Below are 15,965 nucleotides of genomic sequence, written 5' to 3'. Positions count from 1 at the left end.
TTGCATGTGCTTTCATTTGTAAATTATTGAGCTGGTTTGAGGTACTTAAAATGGTTTTTCATTGTTTCCTTTTTTTCATTTTTTTTTCATGTGTTTGTGTGTAGTGAGTGTGTTCACAAGAATGCACAAGCAGACATGTCCTTTGTAAACTTGTACTTTCAGTGTTTATAACTTTTCCATTTTATCCTTTTCTTTTACTTATTCAGTTTCTGTTAAGTTTGCTGATGACTGTTGACTGTTGTGATTGGTGTTTTAAGATAAGGAGCACGACACTAGTCATGGCAGTGAAATGGTTAGTGTAGCAGACTAACTACAGGAGGATATTTGTATATGTTTTGAGCCCCTAGAGAAGCATGTCATTGTGTGTGTGTGTGTGTTTGGGGTTTTTTTGTTGTTGTTTTTTGTAACCTGTGGCCAGCTCCAACCCAGAGTTAGTGTGCTGTGGGCACAAAATTTAATGAGATGTCTGAGACCATACAGTTGAGGGTTATCTAGTGATCTACTTCATTGACACAGTTATAAATGAGTTATCTTTTGGATTGTTTCTCAAATTTCACGACTAATGATATAATGCAAGGGTCTATTCACCGGGTTTCATTAATACTGGGACATACCAAAGACAGAGCACAGACTTTTCACTTAGTCTCAAATTGAAGCATACATCCATTGCAGTATTTCTGTATGATCATCAAATTAAAAAATGATTCTACCATCCAAACCAACATTTCCAAATCAACATTGCGCAAATTCATTTCCAAACCAACATTGCGCAAATTTCTTCAAAACGGAACAGAGTCTCTGTGGGTTTTTTCCAAATACAATAGACTGAGCAACACACTAGATGCAATGTTCTTGGCATCAGAGATATTTTCCCACCCCTCTTGCGGCCAGTCATTGGCAGCCTCTGTGCATGTGTTGGTGTGTGTGTGTGTGCGTGCGCAAGGGTGAAAGTGTACACATCTGTCAGGAGAGCTCTGTGCACGTGCGTGTGTGTGTGTGTAGAGGATGAGGTATATGTGTGTATGCATGTCTACACTGTGGGAGCAACGGAATATTGGAACGTGCGGGTGTGCATATATATATTTGTACATATGTGTGTGGGGTTGGGGGTAGGGGATATGGGCGTATGTGTGTGTGCTTGTACAAGTAAGTGTGTGTGTTTGTGTTACGTAGCCTAGAAATGAGTGTGTGGAGGAGGGGGGTGGGTGCAGGGTAATGTGTGTGTGTGTGTGCATGTGTTGGGGCTCATGTACGTTTATGTGTATTTGATTGTGCTTTCATATCTGTGAAACTGCATGTTTGTTGCATATATGTTATGCATGTGTGTGTGAATATGTGTCTGCATGTTTTACATTTATTTGCTTAGTTTATCATCTTTGTTGTCTTTTTTTTGTGTGCGCATAGAGTTGACTTCATCAAGATTTTGCGTCTTATAAATATTATTTTTAATTACACTTATTATTATTAGTAGTAGTATTTTTATGTATTTATCTCTTTTTTTCTCTTTTTTTTATTGATTAGTTTTTTATTTTTGTTATTTTATTTTCTCAAGTGCCTGACTAAGCATGCTGGGTTACGCTGCTGGTCAGGCATCTGCTTGGCAGATGTGAAGCGTATATATATATGGATTTTACCGAACACAGTGACGCCTCCTTGAGCTACTGATATCAATTGATACTGATCTACCATCATAATTTATGGCCTTTCATACTCAGCTGTCATTGTGACCCTAATTTTGATTCCCCCTCCCCACCCTCCCCCCTCCCCTCCTTTCTGTGCTTGTGATTTCCAGCAGGTTAAACCCTTGACTGCCATGCCCGTAGAGTTCATGGACATAGTGACATGACTGATTGTATCATCAAAAGAAGGAAAATAACTCTGGAAGGCTGAAAATTCACACATTGGATCTAGAGTGGTATATTTTCTCAGTTTGGGGCTGATTATTCTGGATATCAATTCATTATGACTTGAATATAGTTGAAACATCATTTTCTACTTTTTTTTTCTTTCTTTTTTTCTTTTTTCCATGGAGGTCTTCTAAAGTTCTGTCCATGGGGATGCTTAGTCAGTCAATGACTAAGTGATTATTGTTGTAGGAAACTGAAACTGTTGTAGTAGGGGGCTACCTTACAAGGTGAAGATGGCGGTGTCCTGTGTATATTAAACCAGAATAGGCATTACTGAACACCACTGAAATGAGCAGCAGCAGTGCAGGGTCTCAGTGTACATGCGATACAATACAATGTTTGTAATTTCCAATCAGATTAATAAAGATGCATTATCATTATGTTGTACATGTATATCATTTTGTATTTGACAATCTGCCATTGATTGGTCTCCATGGACTCCTGGCACAGGGACTGTGACAGACAAGTTTGGATTTTAGCACACTATAGGGACTTGAGATGAGCAGCAGTGCAAAGACCTGCTTAGTACTATAATAGTCACTGTACGTCACCTGCATGTACTGATCTAGCCTTCAAAAACTATATAATACAGTATGCACACACACCACAAACACACACACACACACACACACACACACACACACACACACACACACACACACACTGAAAATGTATATATATATGTACTTTTAGTTTAAGTGTGTCAGTTTTATATTTAATGGGCAATTAAACCCAAAGTGATTCAAGTGCGTTAGTAACACTCACAATGCATCTAACAGCCCATTGCTTTATATAGTAAAAGCATAAGTGCACTGTTTTGTGTGTAACTGATGAAGTACAACACTGTACCATTTCAAGTTTTACAAGACTTATTTTTTGTAACTTTGTACATATCATATATATGTACATCATAGATCTATCATGATGATGATATATACATCAACTGACTTTTTTTGTTTGTTTTTGGTCAGTTGATAGACTGATTATAGAAAGACCAGACAGAGACTGTTCATATTTGTTGAGACAAGTAGGATATATATATAATATGTGATCATGGATGGTTGATCGACAGACAGATGGGCAGTTTGTGATAGTATGACAGTTTAGATGGAACTGCTATTACTCTTTCAGGAACTGGGTTTTTATATTAATCATTGTTGTTTTAATTTCAGAAATGCTGGAATAGAACTTGTGAAGGTAAGCATTAGAATAATCACAATCTATGATTGGTGATTACATTTTAAATTCTAAAACATGCACACACACAAAATGATAATGGGTCATTGTTTCCATGGCCTCTCCCCCACACTCGCACACACACCCAAACCCACAATCACCCCCCCCCCCCACTCTGCCCATCTCCCCCCCAACCACTCCCCCCCCCTCCCACACGCACACACACACTTATTCACAAACACATGGTTGGGAAAAGAAGCCTGTTCTTATTTTTAGTCCTTTTTACATGATACTAATAGTAATACTATAATAGGATGTATGTTTAAAAAATAATTTGAAAGGGGAAGGGAGGGGGGTAGGTTTCAGCAAGATATTATGAGAACACAGTTAGAAAATTATTTGCTATAGTTTATTGGTGATTTTTTTACAGAATTCAATTTGTATGCTGTTTGCAAGGAAGTAAATTTTGCAGTTAGACCAGTAAAAGTTTATGACTTGAGGTTTTGACCTTTAAAAGTTCATGACTTGATGTTTAATATGAATTTATGATATAACAAATTCATTTGCTCCAGAAAAAGCAGCACTAATTTTGGCTGAACTCAAATTCTCAATTGACTTTTTTTTTTTTCCTCCATTTTCTGTTTTCTTTGTTTCTCTTTATGTTAAACTTAAAGCCTAAATGCCAGTTTGGAAATTGTCTGTACCACCCTTCTTTCAGGATGAATGGAAGATTTCAAGAAAATGAAAATTTCATGACTAATGTTGACAGCTGGACCTGACCCAGCCACTGGACACTCAGGGTCCTTTTGATGCCATTGTGCACAAAGTCACTGACATCTTAGCCAAGGCAGACAGTGGCAATGCTGTTTCTCGGCACTACATCCAAAACATACAGGTGAGAGGATAGTTAGGAAGGAAGACAGAGAGAGTGAGAGGGAGGGGGAAAGAGAAACCAGGTCAAAGAATCTAAGTGGGTAACTTAACGTAGTTTTCAGTTTTCCTATCCGATTTGAAGATTTATGCATGTCAGCTTGTGTTGCTATTAATAAGTAGTGTACAGAAGAGGAAATGATATTTGTTCTCACAGAATTTAAGTTAGAGTGAGAGAAATCCAAAGAAAGGAGAGATGCAGCAGAAGAACAGTTGAGCTTCAGAGAAACACACACAAGTAAAACACAAAATAGAACTTTGGACCAAGTATAGCTTCCACCTGCTGAAACTACTCAGCGGCAGCTGTTGTCATTAATGTCAGCCTGTCAGTTTGATGTAATCCAAGTTGGGCTTGTTACTGGTGGTAAACATATGAAACACACCACATTTACAGATGCAGTCTCCTGTATGGACCACACACACATGCACACACACACAGACGCACACAGCCAGACAGACACGCATGCACACACGCACACACACACACACACACACACACACACACACAGATAATGTTTTGTGACCTCTTGACAGAATGATAATATATTTATGTTATGTATATATATGTCATTATGTCAGAAAGGGTTTAATGGCTATTGATAATGACTTGACATTTCTTTTTATAGAACTACTTAGCATCTTTTTATTCTCTTCTCTCTCTCTCTCTCTTTCTTTCTTTCTTTTCTTCCTCCACCTCCTGACTTTCTTTCCTATTTTCCTCTCTGTCTGAGCAACTGGTTCCATATTCCATTCTTTCACACTTTCACTTCTTGTAATGTCAAATCTAACCTTCAAATTCAATGTACATTGTCGTCTGCACTGGATGTGTGGATCAGAGTACACATATGTTAGTAAGAGGCAGGAGGGCTTGGTAAGGAGGAGGAGGAAATAACACAGTTCTCTTCAGGCAGGAATGTCAGGCTGACTCATACCTGTGGGGGCTACAGAAATCTGCTGCTGTCTGTCCTATTGTGTGCCCTGATTATCTGTGGTTGTGGTCAGTGGAAAGGTGTATTGTTACTTTGTTGGTGGAAAAAAAGAGCAAAACAAAGACAGAAGCAACACCCACGCCCACACAAAATCACCATTTGCTTATTAAAGATTTTAGAATTTTATGAACAAGTTAAATACAGGTCTAGATTTCTTGTTTTTCCTCTGCTCCTTGAAGGACATGCGAATGCATGCGCACGCATGCACGCACACACGCACGCATATGTGCATGTGCGCGCGTGCACACACACACACACACACACACACACACACACACACACACTCTCTCTCTCTCTCTCTCTCTCTCTCTCTCTCTCTCTTACACATGCTGTGACCTACTCTTTTGCACAGCATTTATCTCACTTTTCTTGGAACACAGGCTCATACATAAATTATATTCATACATTATTGTACACACACACACAAACACACACACTACTTCACCCTCTCCTGCACACTCTCCAGTGTTGACAATGACTAAATATGAAGACTGTAAATATACTTACAAAGGTCATTGTTCATTACATCCTACATTTCTAAACTGACTTCAGGTGAAGATTAAGAGCCAGGTGATTTCCAGCTACTACAGGCTGGGGAACTCTTAGCAACTCTGCTGTTTTCAGTGGAAGAGCAGGTTGATTTCAGGTTTCAGAGGAAAATGGTTTTGGGGGTCAGAGAAGAAATGTAAATTGTTGTTTTAGCTTTCAGGAGAGACCCCCCAAACCTATTAAAAATCACTAATTTCATCTCTGGATAGGAGAGCTTTGCCCCTGCACCCCACCAGGGGCCTAAGGCAGCCCATGGACCCCGGCCAATTTTCAGAGGAAACTCTCATGGACAATTCCCCAGCCTGCTACTATGTTTAACATACACTTTTGTCTCAAGATTCGATGCCTCCCACAGAGATATGGAAAACAAGTTATGACTTCATGGTCTTCACGGTTTGTTGATAGAAATACTTAAGCACGTCAGTACTATCATCTGATTTATGGAACATTTTAACTCTTGGTCATCGATCAAAATTGGTTGCCTTCTTAACTTTGTAGTTAATGCCAAAGGGTGTGGACCTAATTTACCTTCCAGCTAGCATAGTATGACAATGAATGCTACATTTCAAACTAAATTCATTGTGAACAGTGAAGCCCCTTTCTTTTTGCGCATTTTCCTTTTGTTTTTCTTGCACAAAATAGAATTAAAAAAAACACAAAAAAACATCCAGATGCAATTCAGTCAGATTTCTTCTAAATGAATCAAGATGTCCAACTCTGTAACACTAACAGTCTTCATTTTTAGCATTATGTGATTGAAGTGTTCTAGGAGTTGTTGAAAGAGCTTTGTTTTTGTTATTCTTAAATCATGCTGAGAGTAACTAGATCTCTATAAACACATTGTGACATTCATTGCACTTTTCGGTTTTATCCATTTATTCTTTTTACAGCATACCACTGTCACTCATGGTTTTGAAAAATAAAATAGCATGCAACAATGGATGAATTTGGTTTAGAAAATGAAGTTGATATATAATCAAGCTAGAAGTAATATGAAACCAAATAAAAACTGGCTTTTGTGTGTATCATTTTACAATTATAATATTTGTTGTATTTGTAGTAGCAGGAAAGGTTCAGAAGGATCACTATGGAGATCATGTCTGTTTATGTGTGTGTCAAGTTGCATCATTCATATGATCAACTTATATCAACTGGAAATCAGTATTTAAAACTTTGCATTTGCCTCAAGTTATTATTCAAGTTATTGTTTATGTAAAATGTGAGGGGTTTTTTGGGGGGCGGGGGGGGGGGGGGGTGGGGGATATAAGAGACATTGTCAAGATTTTGTTGTGAAATGATCAGATATATATATATATATATATATATATATATGTATATATATATGGTGGACCATAGAGCTTGCTTTTTTTTTCTTTTTTGGGGGGTTGGGGGGTTGTTTCAGCATTAACATCAGCTAGAATGTTGATGGGCTGAGACTTTCAGCAATAGGGTTGTATGTGTGTTTGTGTGCATGTTGTCACAAAAGTGAATGCAAGATACAAGCATTGGAAAGAGTAACCTTTGAAAGTCACATAGAATTGAAAAGAAAAATATCAATTCTTTTATGTTGGGTCAAGGTTGTGGGTTCACTTGCATTGTTGAAAAGTAATCTATCTTCATTGTACAGCTTACACAGTTTATGCTGTATAAGGCATAAAAACATAATGACTTTTAAACTGTTTAAAACAGAGCAGCAGAAGTGATCCTCATCTAGTGTTTACCATATATATGTATATATATATATGTATGTATGTATGTATCCCCATCAGTCGATGTCAGAAAGATGCTATAACTGAATGGTTGAAGCATTTGAAATTCAGTCTTAGTCTAGTTAGAGTCCTACTCCTAGGTTCAAACCTGGTATCTGTGCCTGGTGGGTTAAGGGTGGGTTTTTTCTTTCAAAGAAATTAATTCTTATCTTCCAGGCTGGTATATGTTGTTCAGTCCTGCCAGTATTGGCACCTTTACCCCATTTGTGTGTATGATCATGCAGAAGATCAATTACACATGCTGTAGATCTCAAAATTGATAATGGTGGTGGAAAGGTGGGTGGGGTAAAGAAACATTAAATACTCAGCATGCACAGCCTCTGAACACAATGTATATATATATATATATATATATATATATATATATATATATATATATATATATATATATATATATATATATATGAAAAGTTCACACAGATTCGAATGAATGCGGGAGTTATAGCCGAAGTCACACTATTTATAGATGAAAGACACCCCAAATCCAGTCTCTGGTAGCCTTTATTTCTTTGTCCATTGACAGAGCTATGCTGATCAGCACCCAGAGTGTGTCCTGCTGGATCCACTGGAGAGCACTCGCCGCTTGCTGGACAGATATAAACAGTACCAGCAAGTCTGCACATGTGACCTTGTGTGTAAAGGTACGTATTAAGGTTACGTGTGATTGTGTGATGCCTATACTGTACACTTCTGACAACGGTATATGTTTGGATAATCTGTTTATGTAGTTTTACATACAGGTACTTTGCACACCCATATGCATGCACTATATAGAGAGTGACAAATGTGTGCATGCCCACCTATACAAACTCTTGAGGACAAAGTCTTGAGGATATATTTGAATTTTGTACACAATATCTACATGCACACATACACCTACATATGTGCACACAAGCATACATGCAACTTTGCATTTTTATGCAGAGACCACGAAAATATATACCTGCATGCATTTGCAAGCATATATGTACACTTTAGCATGCATGCTCACACACACACACACACACACACACACACACACACACACACGCAATGAGAAAAGTCCATAGGTGGTTTGCTCATACTGACAACTACTTGAAAAGCTGTAAAGCGGTAAATGTCAACTTACTCAGTTTACTGCATATAAATTTTTGTTCCCTTGTCATAATGTATTTTTTAACCAACCCTTCATTTCCATCTCTCTCTGGAGTTAGAATACAGATAGCTTCACTCTCAGGGTCTTTCTGGTTCAACAATTTCTCATCAATGCTCTTGGAAGTTTAAGGTTTATCATCACGATATGTGATAGAGCTGTTGACCTAATATATGTAATCTTTGGTTGTTGTCATACTGCTGAGTAATATTTGACTGTTGTCTGACAAAACTTTCCATTTGATCCAGCACCAGGAATTTCCTGCTGGGGATCAACATACATTTCACTGTTGACTGTAGCATTAAAGTAAATGTGTGGTGGCCCTTGTTGCCATGAACACAGACGATAGTCATGTAGGCATGAATGCAGACCATGGTCACGTAGACGCTAATTGTCAGTTGCCAACAGTCTGTGTTCTGGAGCGTGTGAAACTGGGCCATGTAAAGGAGACCCCCCCTCATCCTTCCCGTCCGTTCGAGTGTACTCTTTTGCCCCATTCTGTTCTTGTTTATGTTAGTTACCAGCATTAAATATGTCAGAGGACATGCACAGTCCAAGCCTGTGTTGTTGAGAAATGACTGTCAGAGTTGGGTTACTTTGTCAGTTAGGATTTTTGTTTTGTTTTGGTCTTCTCCCTTTGTGTTCTCTGTCTTTTTCTACCTGTGTGCTTCTCTCTCTGTCTGTCTCTGTCTCTGTCTCTGTCTCTCTCCCCCCCCTCTCTCTCTCTCTGTGTCTCTTTTCTCTCTCTGTCTCTGTCTCTCTCTCTCCATCTCTGTCTCTCTCTCTCTTTCCTCCTTCTCCACCCTTTCTTCACTAGATTACTTGTCCCAAGTTTGAAAGTTTACAAAAAGAAAATTGTCAGAGTGCTGCTATAAATAATGTTGAGAAGGTAATGATCATTATCCAACCAACCTCTTGAAATAAAAATTACATACAGACACAGTACTACAGAAAAATCGGAGTACATGTGTGTTTACACCCCAGCCCCTCACCCCCACTTTGACATTGTATTTAGAGAGAGCATTTTCACTTTTTGGTTGCGACAGGTTAACTTATATTCTTCAACAGTTTTAACCCTTTGAGCCCTGACCACCGCTTTACCGGTGGTGGGGAGGGGTGGCATAATGCCTGGCCACCGGTTGAGCGGTGCGTAAACACTTGTGTCGTGTTTTGCTATTGGTTGACTTATATTGAAGAGCCAATCAGAAAAACTAATATTCCGACGCCAGCGAACGCAGTACCAACATTGCCGCGCCCCCTCACTGTGTTTTGTGCATGTGCTCTGGATAAAAAAGATCGATTTCTACCATGAAGCGTGCAGAGTCTCAACCTGACACGCCTCCTTTGATCAACTGATTCTGCATGCTCAGATTCATTTTCAACATCACTATCGGTAGCAAAATCATCCGATTCGAATTCCACCTCACTATCAGAGTAATCATTGTCATACTCAACTCATAAATCATCAAGCATATCAGTTACTTGCTGCGTTGTGTACAGTTTTCTGATGGGCCAGGTTGAGACTCTGCACGCTTCAAGTGTTTACGCTCCGGTTGCTCAACTGGTGGCCGGGCATTATGTCATTTTTCTCTGCCACCAGTAATGCGGTGGTCAGGGCTCAAAGGGTTTAATACCAATTATTTGCAAATTTTGGCTCGGGAGCTCAGGCAGAAGGGTTAAAATTGCTCAGGAACACAGGGCTCAAAGGGTTAATGATCACAGTTGTTGCATATGTTGACAGATTCTCGTGTGATTATTCCTACCTTTGTGGAGCTGACAACCAGCAATGTGGAAGCAAATAAAATCAAACTGGCAGAGGCTGGTGTCACTTTCCCCATTGGTTAGTAGTGTGGCCTTTTCAGGTTGTATCGTGTTGATTTGGAGAAAATATTTTGTAATGGAACGCAGTCTTATCTTTTTCTTTTTCCTTGATTGTTTATTATTTGATCAAGTATAAAACATGATGTAAAAAATGTTTTATTGATTTGATGATGAATTTGATAATAAGAGTAAATTTTGACTGAATAATGTTTTAACTCTTCTGCTTCTTCAGTTCTTTGAAGCAGATTTTACATAATGTTGATATACATATAGCTGAGGTCTAATCTTTGATTACTTTTTAGACAAAGAACATTTAATTCGTTTTCATCTGTGTTTATGAACTGCAACTCCATGTCCACCTGTGTAGATTTGCATGTACTGATGTAGGCTGTGACCTGCGTGACCATTTTACGCCATCGTTTAGACAGCCATATTCTGTCTTGGGGGATGTGCATGCTGCGTATGTCAGATTTCCGTAACCTACAGAATGCTGACATGGATTATGGGATCTTGAATATGATATATTTTATGTTCTGCATCTGTCAATTGTCCAGACTGAAACCTAAATGGAAGGACAGCAACAGCCTTTACCCACCAGGGGAAGCTGGGATTAGAACCAAGAACCCTTAGCTTGAATGTCCAGTGTTGTAACCACTAGTCTATCAAATGTTTGATTATAAAAGTTTAAGGTTTCTTTGATAGAAATGAAATGGAGGTAAACAGAAGATAACAACTGTTTCCATCTGATACTCCAAGTGAAGGCATTTCAGTCATGATTAGTTTGCCCTTCGCTGATATACAGCTACTAATTAATTCAAGTTCTTGGAACAAAAAAGTCATGTGTAGATATATATAAAACATACAACTGATTTAGTTCTATTTTTTCTCTGAGTATTGGTGATATTTATCTGAACAGGCTTGCAGTTTCTTTTCACCTGAACCATGTGGATGTTTCAGTTGTCAAGCCCATTCTCTCCCATGGCTCCAAATTAGCTCATGAGGTGAGGATAGAATTTGGATATGTTTAACGCTTTTTTTCTTTTCTTTTGATCAGATATGTTGAATGCGGATTACCAGTGCTGGGACAATTTAAGAAAACATATTGGTGACAGATCAGAACATCAGTTTTGACAGGAATCTGCAAAATTGTGTCGTTTGCAGTTAGACCATAGGATATTTTGATGTGAGTCTATTTGCGAACGATGCTACAAAGTTACTGGACACTCTCAAAAGGGTGTGTTTGTGTGTGGTGTGGGGTGTATGTATTTTAATGTATGTCTGCATGTTTGTGTGCATGTGTGATCAAAACCAACCATACAGCAGTCTGGTGCAATGTTCTAATAATATGTTATGTCTAATGAGTTAAGACCTGCTCCTGTTTTAATTCTCAACATTTACCCAAAGCCATCGTTTGCAATTAGACTGGCCTGTTCGCATTTACCCTCAGGCACCCATGCTATTTCAAACTTCAACAAAACATTGGAAAGAATGAACAGACAAACTTTTCTTGGTGCAACCAGTCAGAGAAAGCCTTAGAAAACAAAAGAACTACGTTTGACTATCACACGACATGTTATCTTTACAGTACACATGTTGAACTGGTCGCTTCGACTGGATCGTTTGCAATTACCCATACCTACCCTACTATATATATACACTTTTACTGAGACAAAAATTTTTTGGGGTGAAAATTAAGACACCTTTTTAATTTATGTTTCTGTCAGATGGCTATTATCTTTAATGAAGAAAGTCTGCGGGATGTGGAAGCACCGTGTGTGGCTCAGTCCTTTCTGAATCACAATGCATTGCTCTACAAGATCTTCGTGGTTGGCAACCGGCAGTTCATTGTTCAGCGACCCTCACTGAAAAACTTGTATCCTGGAAGTAAGTCACAAAGGCGCATGATTTTTTTAATTAGTTCTGCACATAGAGCTACTTGGCTTGATTATCAGTATGATATATGTGCATGTGTTGGATGAACTAAGGTTGTTAGGTTTGTTTTATTGGGTTTTTTGGTTGGGTTGTGGGTGGACGGAGCTTGGAATGGGTGGATAGGTTGTCAGTTTTAAATTAAAAAAAAAAACACTGATGAAGACTGAAGGGGAAAGAACTTAGAAGGATATGTCCTTTAATAAAAAAAATAATGGGGAAATTGAGAAAGATAATTAACCTCTGGACTGCTGAACTTTGGTGAAATAAGATCAGTGAGCCCTGGGTTTGAAGTACAGTTACAACTTTTTTGTGTAGTTATCAATGTATTATTGATTTTGCTGAACAAATGCAATGCAGTCCCAAAAGGAAGGAGAATAAATACAGAATAACATCCTGGTTTGTGTGTAAGCTTTGTCTTAACTCACTGAAGTGACAGCCCTTCACGATGAGTGTACTAGTCAGCAGCAGTCGAGGGGTTAATCAAACGTAAGTTTGTAGATGATAAGAAAGCATGAATGTGGAATGTATTTTTAGCAGACACCTTTTATTGACCAGGTAAGGTTCCTTATTGGATTGTAAATTGTTAAAGACAGCACAGAAAGCATGGGGGAAAAAACAACAGAATAAAACTGCTTTTTACAGTGTATAGATTGAGTGTACAAAATGTGGAAAGGATACAGAATGATATATATATATGTCTCACTCTATACATATATATGTATGATTGACTTTCAGACCAGGCCACAATATTTTTTGACACACAAGAAGTTTCAAAGCCTGGCTCATCTCACCCTCTGAATGAAGTAAGTTTGTGTTTGAGTGTGTGCATGACTGTGCATGCTTGTGTGTGTGCGCAGAGAAGCATTTTCTTGTATTTTCACGGATTTCAATGTGTTCATACAATCATTTTATGATATTTCTTCTTTTTTTCTTCTTCTTCTTTTTTTGTTTTTGTTTGTTTTTTGTTTTTTTGATTGTGTGTGCAAACAAGATGACATCCATTTGCGTGTGAGTGAATTTGTGAATGTAAAGAGATATCTGAAAAAAACAACAACCAGATTGAACTTTTTGTTCCACCAACATGTGTATAATGTTTGCTGATGATTTCCAGATAAATAAGATTTTTGGCAGACACTATGATGGGGGAACAAATCTGTCTTGACAAAAAATAAAAGTGATCAGAAAATGGTTTTGTTGGAAACTTACATTCTAGCACATAACATTGATTTTACCAAAAACCCATTTTCTGATGGTGGTTATTTATTTTTTTTTTTTTTATGTGGGTTTTGATACTTGCTAGCCCAAACTACTATAGATCAGTCATGACTTCAAATATTCAGTTTGTCTGCCAGTCAAAGCTCAGATCAAATCATTAATTGCATGATTTCTACAAGCCCGCTGGTTGCCATGCAGCACCTCTTTACTGTCTTTGTTGTTTCTGCTGTTGTTTGTTTTTTGTGTTTTGTTTGTTTGTTTTTTTCGGGGGGGGGGTCCTTTTTCCATTTTTTTAAGTCAGCAGGAAACGCATGAGTTTTGTCTCTCTTGTTTTAGTTGTCATCACACTGAAAAAAAGACCTTAGTTTGGAACTTCTCCATTAACCCCAAGGATGTCTGTATGATTAGATACCTCAAAAACACAACCATGCACGCTTTGCTGCCACAATGACAAGATAAATCGTCACTAAAATATTCAGAAATTTTCCTTGTTTGTATTGAGTTAATTGACTCAATAGCTCTTTCTTGATTCAGCTGATAGCTAGAAACACCATCTGCGCCATGAGGTAGTCCTTTATTTGAATGATTTCGCATACTCGGCAAAACGGTGACACCTGGCTGAAGCTCTGAGATCAAAGTGCACCATAAACAACCAAAATTGCTTTCTTTAGCTGATGCTCAGAAAGAATTGAAGCATCAACTCGAAGAAGAAGAAAGTGATGAACTTTTGTCGGATGATTCAATAGAAAATAAAGGGAGCAATGAAGACACTGGCAAGATCAACAAATATAGAGTGCTGCCAGCTGACAGTGATGCTACTGAACCAGCAGCAATACACAGTGACAGCAACTTTCTTGCCACTGAGCCAACGCAGGGTGAGGGGAACTGGACAAAGTATACAGGGTCAGAGAGGAGAAAGAGGAGGCGGGTGGAGGCCAAGGGGGTGTGGCCTTAATGTGTTTGAGGGGATCATTGTAGGGCCAGCAAACAACATTCAGCCTGTTATTGCCAACTTTACTGGTGACAGTGGGCTGAAAAAAAGACCCACACAACACAGACTGCATTGACTTTTTCTCTCTTTTTTTTAGATAATAATCTAAATCGGGAATTATTTGAGGAAACCAGTTTGTATGCACAGCAGACACTACAGCAGGTACAGTCAAACCCAGACGGGCAGAAAAAAAGTACTCCAGACTATCAGCATGGACAGATACAGATGTGTTTGAAATGAACCAGTTCTTGGGTCTGACTTCACTGATGGGCATGATGAAAGGACTGGACAATCATATCAATGTTGTTATCACTTAGAGTAGTCTTAATGAATCGTGGATATATTTCTTTCTTTTTTTCCTTCTTTTTTTTTTTTTTTTTTTTATTGTGGTTGTTCTAGTATAATCTGTGTGTATAGTCATCCATTTGTCCAGAAAATAATGTATCACTGTGCAAATGACCAGAATAATGTTTGTAATGAACAAGTTGAAAATCTGACAAAAAATAAAACACTGATTTCAAAACAATTGCATGCCATTACAAAATTGGAATACATGTGTTTTGTATTCTTTATTCATTTACCTTTTAGAAAATACCTACTTTTATCGGTTTCTCTCCAATAAGAAATCACACATCATTTTTTGAAAATATATTCCTGTTTTTTGTGGGGAAAAACCTGGCAAATAGATATCATTTAAATCGTATTCCTTGGCAGTGAAAGAGTTGATTTCTGGTGGTTTACACATTTGTGAAGCCTACACAAAGAAACAGGGATGGAACTTCGAAATGTGCTTTTCTTTTTTTCCAGATTGATGCGGATAGCATAGAGGAACCACTGATCAAACCAGATTGGCAGCTTCTGGAGCAGCTGGGGGCTTCCATCAGCCGTGCCATGGACATGTGCTTGATTGGCATTGATGTGATCATTGACTGCCAGACACAGCAGTATGCCATTATCGACATCAACTCTTTTCCAGGTCTGTTGGACAAGGACAGACATGCTGGTTTGGGCTGGTGACAGATGTTCTGTTGTATTGTGTTGTATTGCTCTTTGTCACAACACCTACCTGTGCGAAATTCAGGCTGCTTTCTCCAGGGAGTGCATATCGCTGCAGTGCAGCGCCACTGTTTTTTTTCCTTTCTGCAAGTGTATTTGTTTTCCTATCAAAATGAATTGTTCTATAGAATTTTGCCAGGGACACCCCTTTTGTTGCAATAGGTTCTCTCATGAATGCTAATTGCATGCTATACACAGGACCTTGGTTTATCGTCTTCTGAGAATGACTAACATCCAGACCACCTCTCAAGGTGAAGTGGAGGGACAAAAAATACTGGCATGTGTAGGATTCGTCCCCTTACCCTCAAATTCTCTCACTTCCTAAGCAGACACATTAAAGCTAGGCCACTACACTTATTGCTATGTACCCCAGAGTTGGATTTCTTTTCATTGTAATATTTTCTTTCTTTTTGGTTTATTTTTGTTTGGATTTTGTTTAAGAATGGAAGTGCAGAGATTGATATTCTTGACAATAAAATTTTAAGGTCATGTAAGGGT

The 15,965-nt window shown here is 38.4% G+C and overlaps 1 protein-coding gene across 1 annotated transcript in view; it reads left to right on the top strand.

The window, feature by feature from the left end:
- The window catches only part of LOC143280928 (inositol-tetrakisphosphate 1-kinase-like), a 25,263-nt gene that overhangs the window by 497 nt on the left and 8,801 nt on the right, over window positions 1-15,965 (top strand). The window contains exons 2-9 of the mRNA XM_076585713.1: window positions 3,080-3,104; window positions 3,853-3,978; window positions 7,844-7,961; window positions 10,194-10,292; window positions 11,231-11,274; window positions 11,998-12,157; window positions 12,941-13,008; window positions 15,219-15,387. Coding sequence (XP_076441828.1) covers window positions 3,080-3,104; window positions 3,853-3,978; window positions 7,844-7,961; window positions 10,194-10,292; window positions 11,231-11,274; window positions 11,998-12,157; window positions 12,941-13,008; window positions 15,219-15,387 — 809 coding nt within the window. The remainder of the gene's footprint in view (window positions 1-3,079; window positions 3,105-3,852; window positions 3,979-7,843; window positions 7,962-10,193; window positions 10,293-11,230; window positions 11,275-11,997; window positions 12,158-12,940; window positions 13,009-15,218; window positions 15,388-15,965) is intronic.

The sequence above is a fragment of the Babylonia areolata genome, chromosome 4 (genome assembly GCF_041734735.1).
Source record: "Babylonia areolata isolate BAREFJ2019XMU chromosome 4, ASM4173473v1, whole genome shotgun sequence".
NCBI lineage: Eukaryota > Metazoa > Mollusca > Gastropoda > Neogastropoda > Buccinidae > Babylonia > Babylonia areolata.
This window is presented reverse-complemented; position numbering and strand designations above follow the sequence as displayed.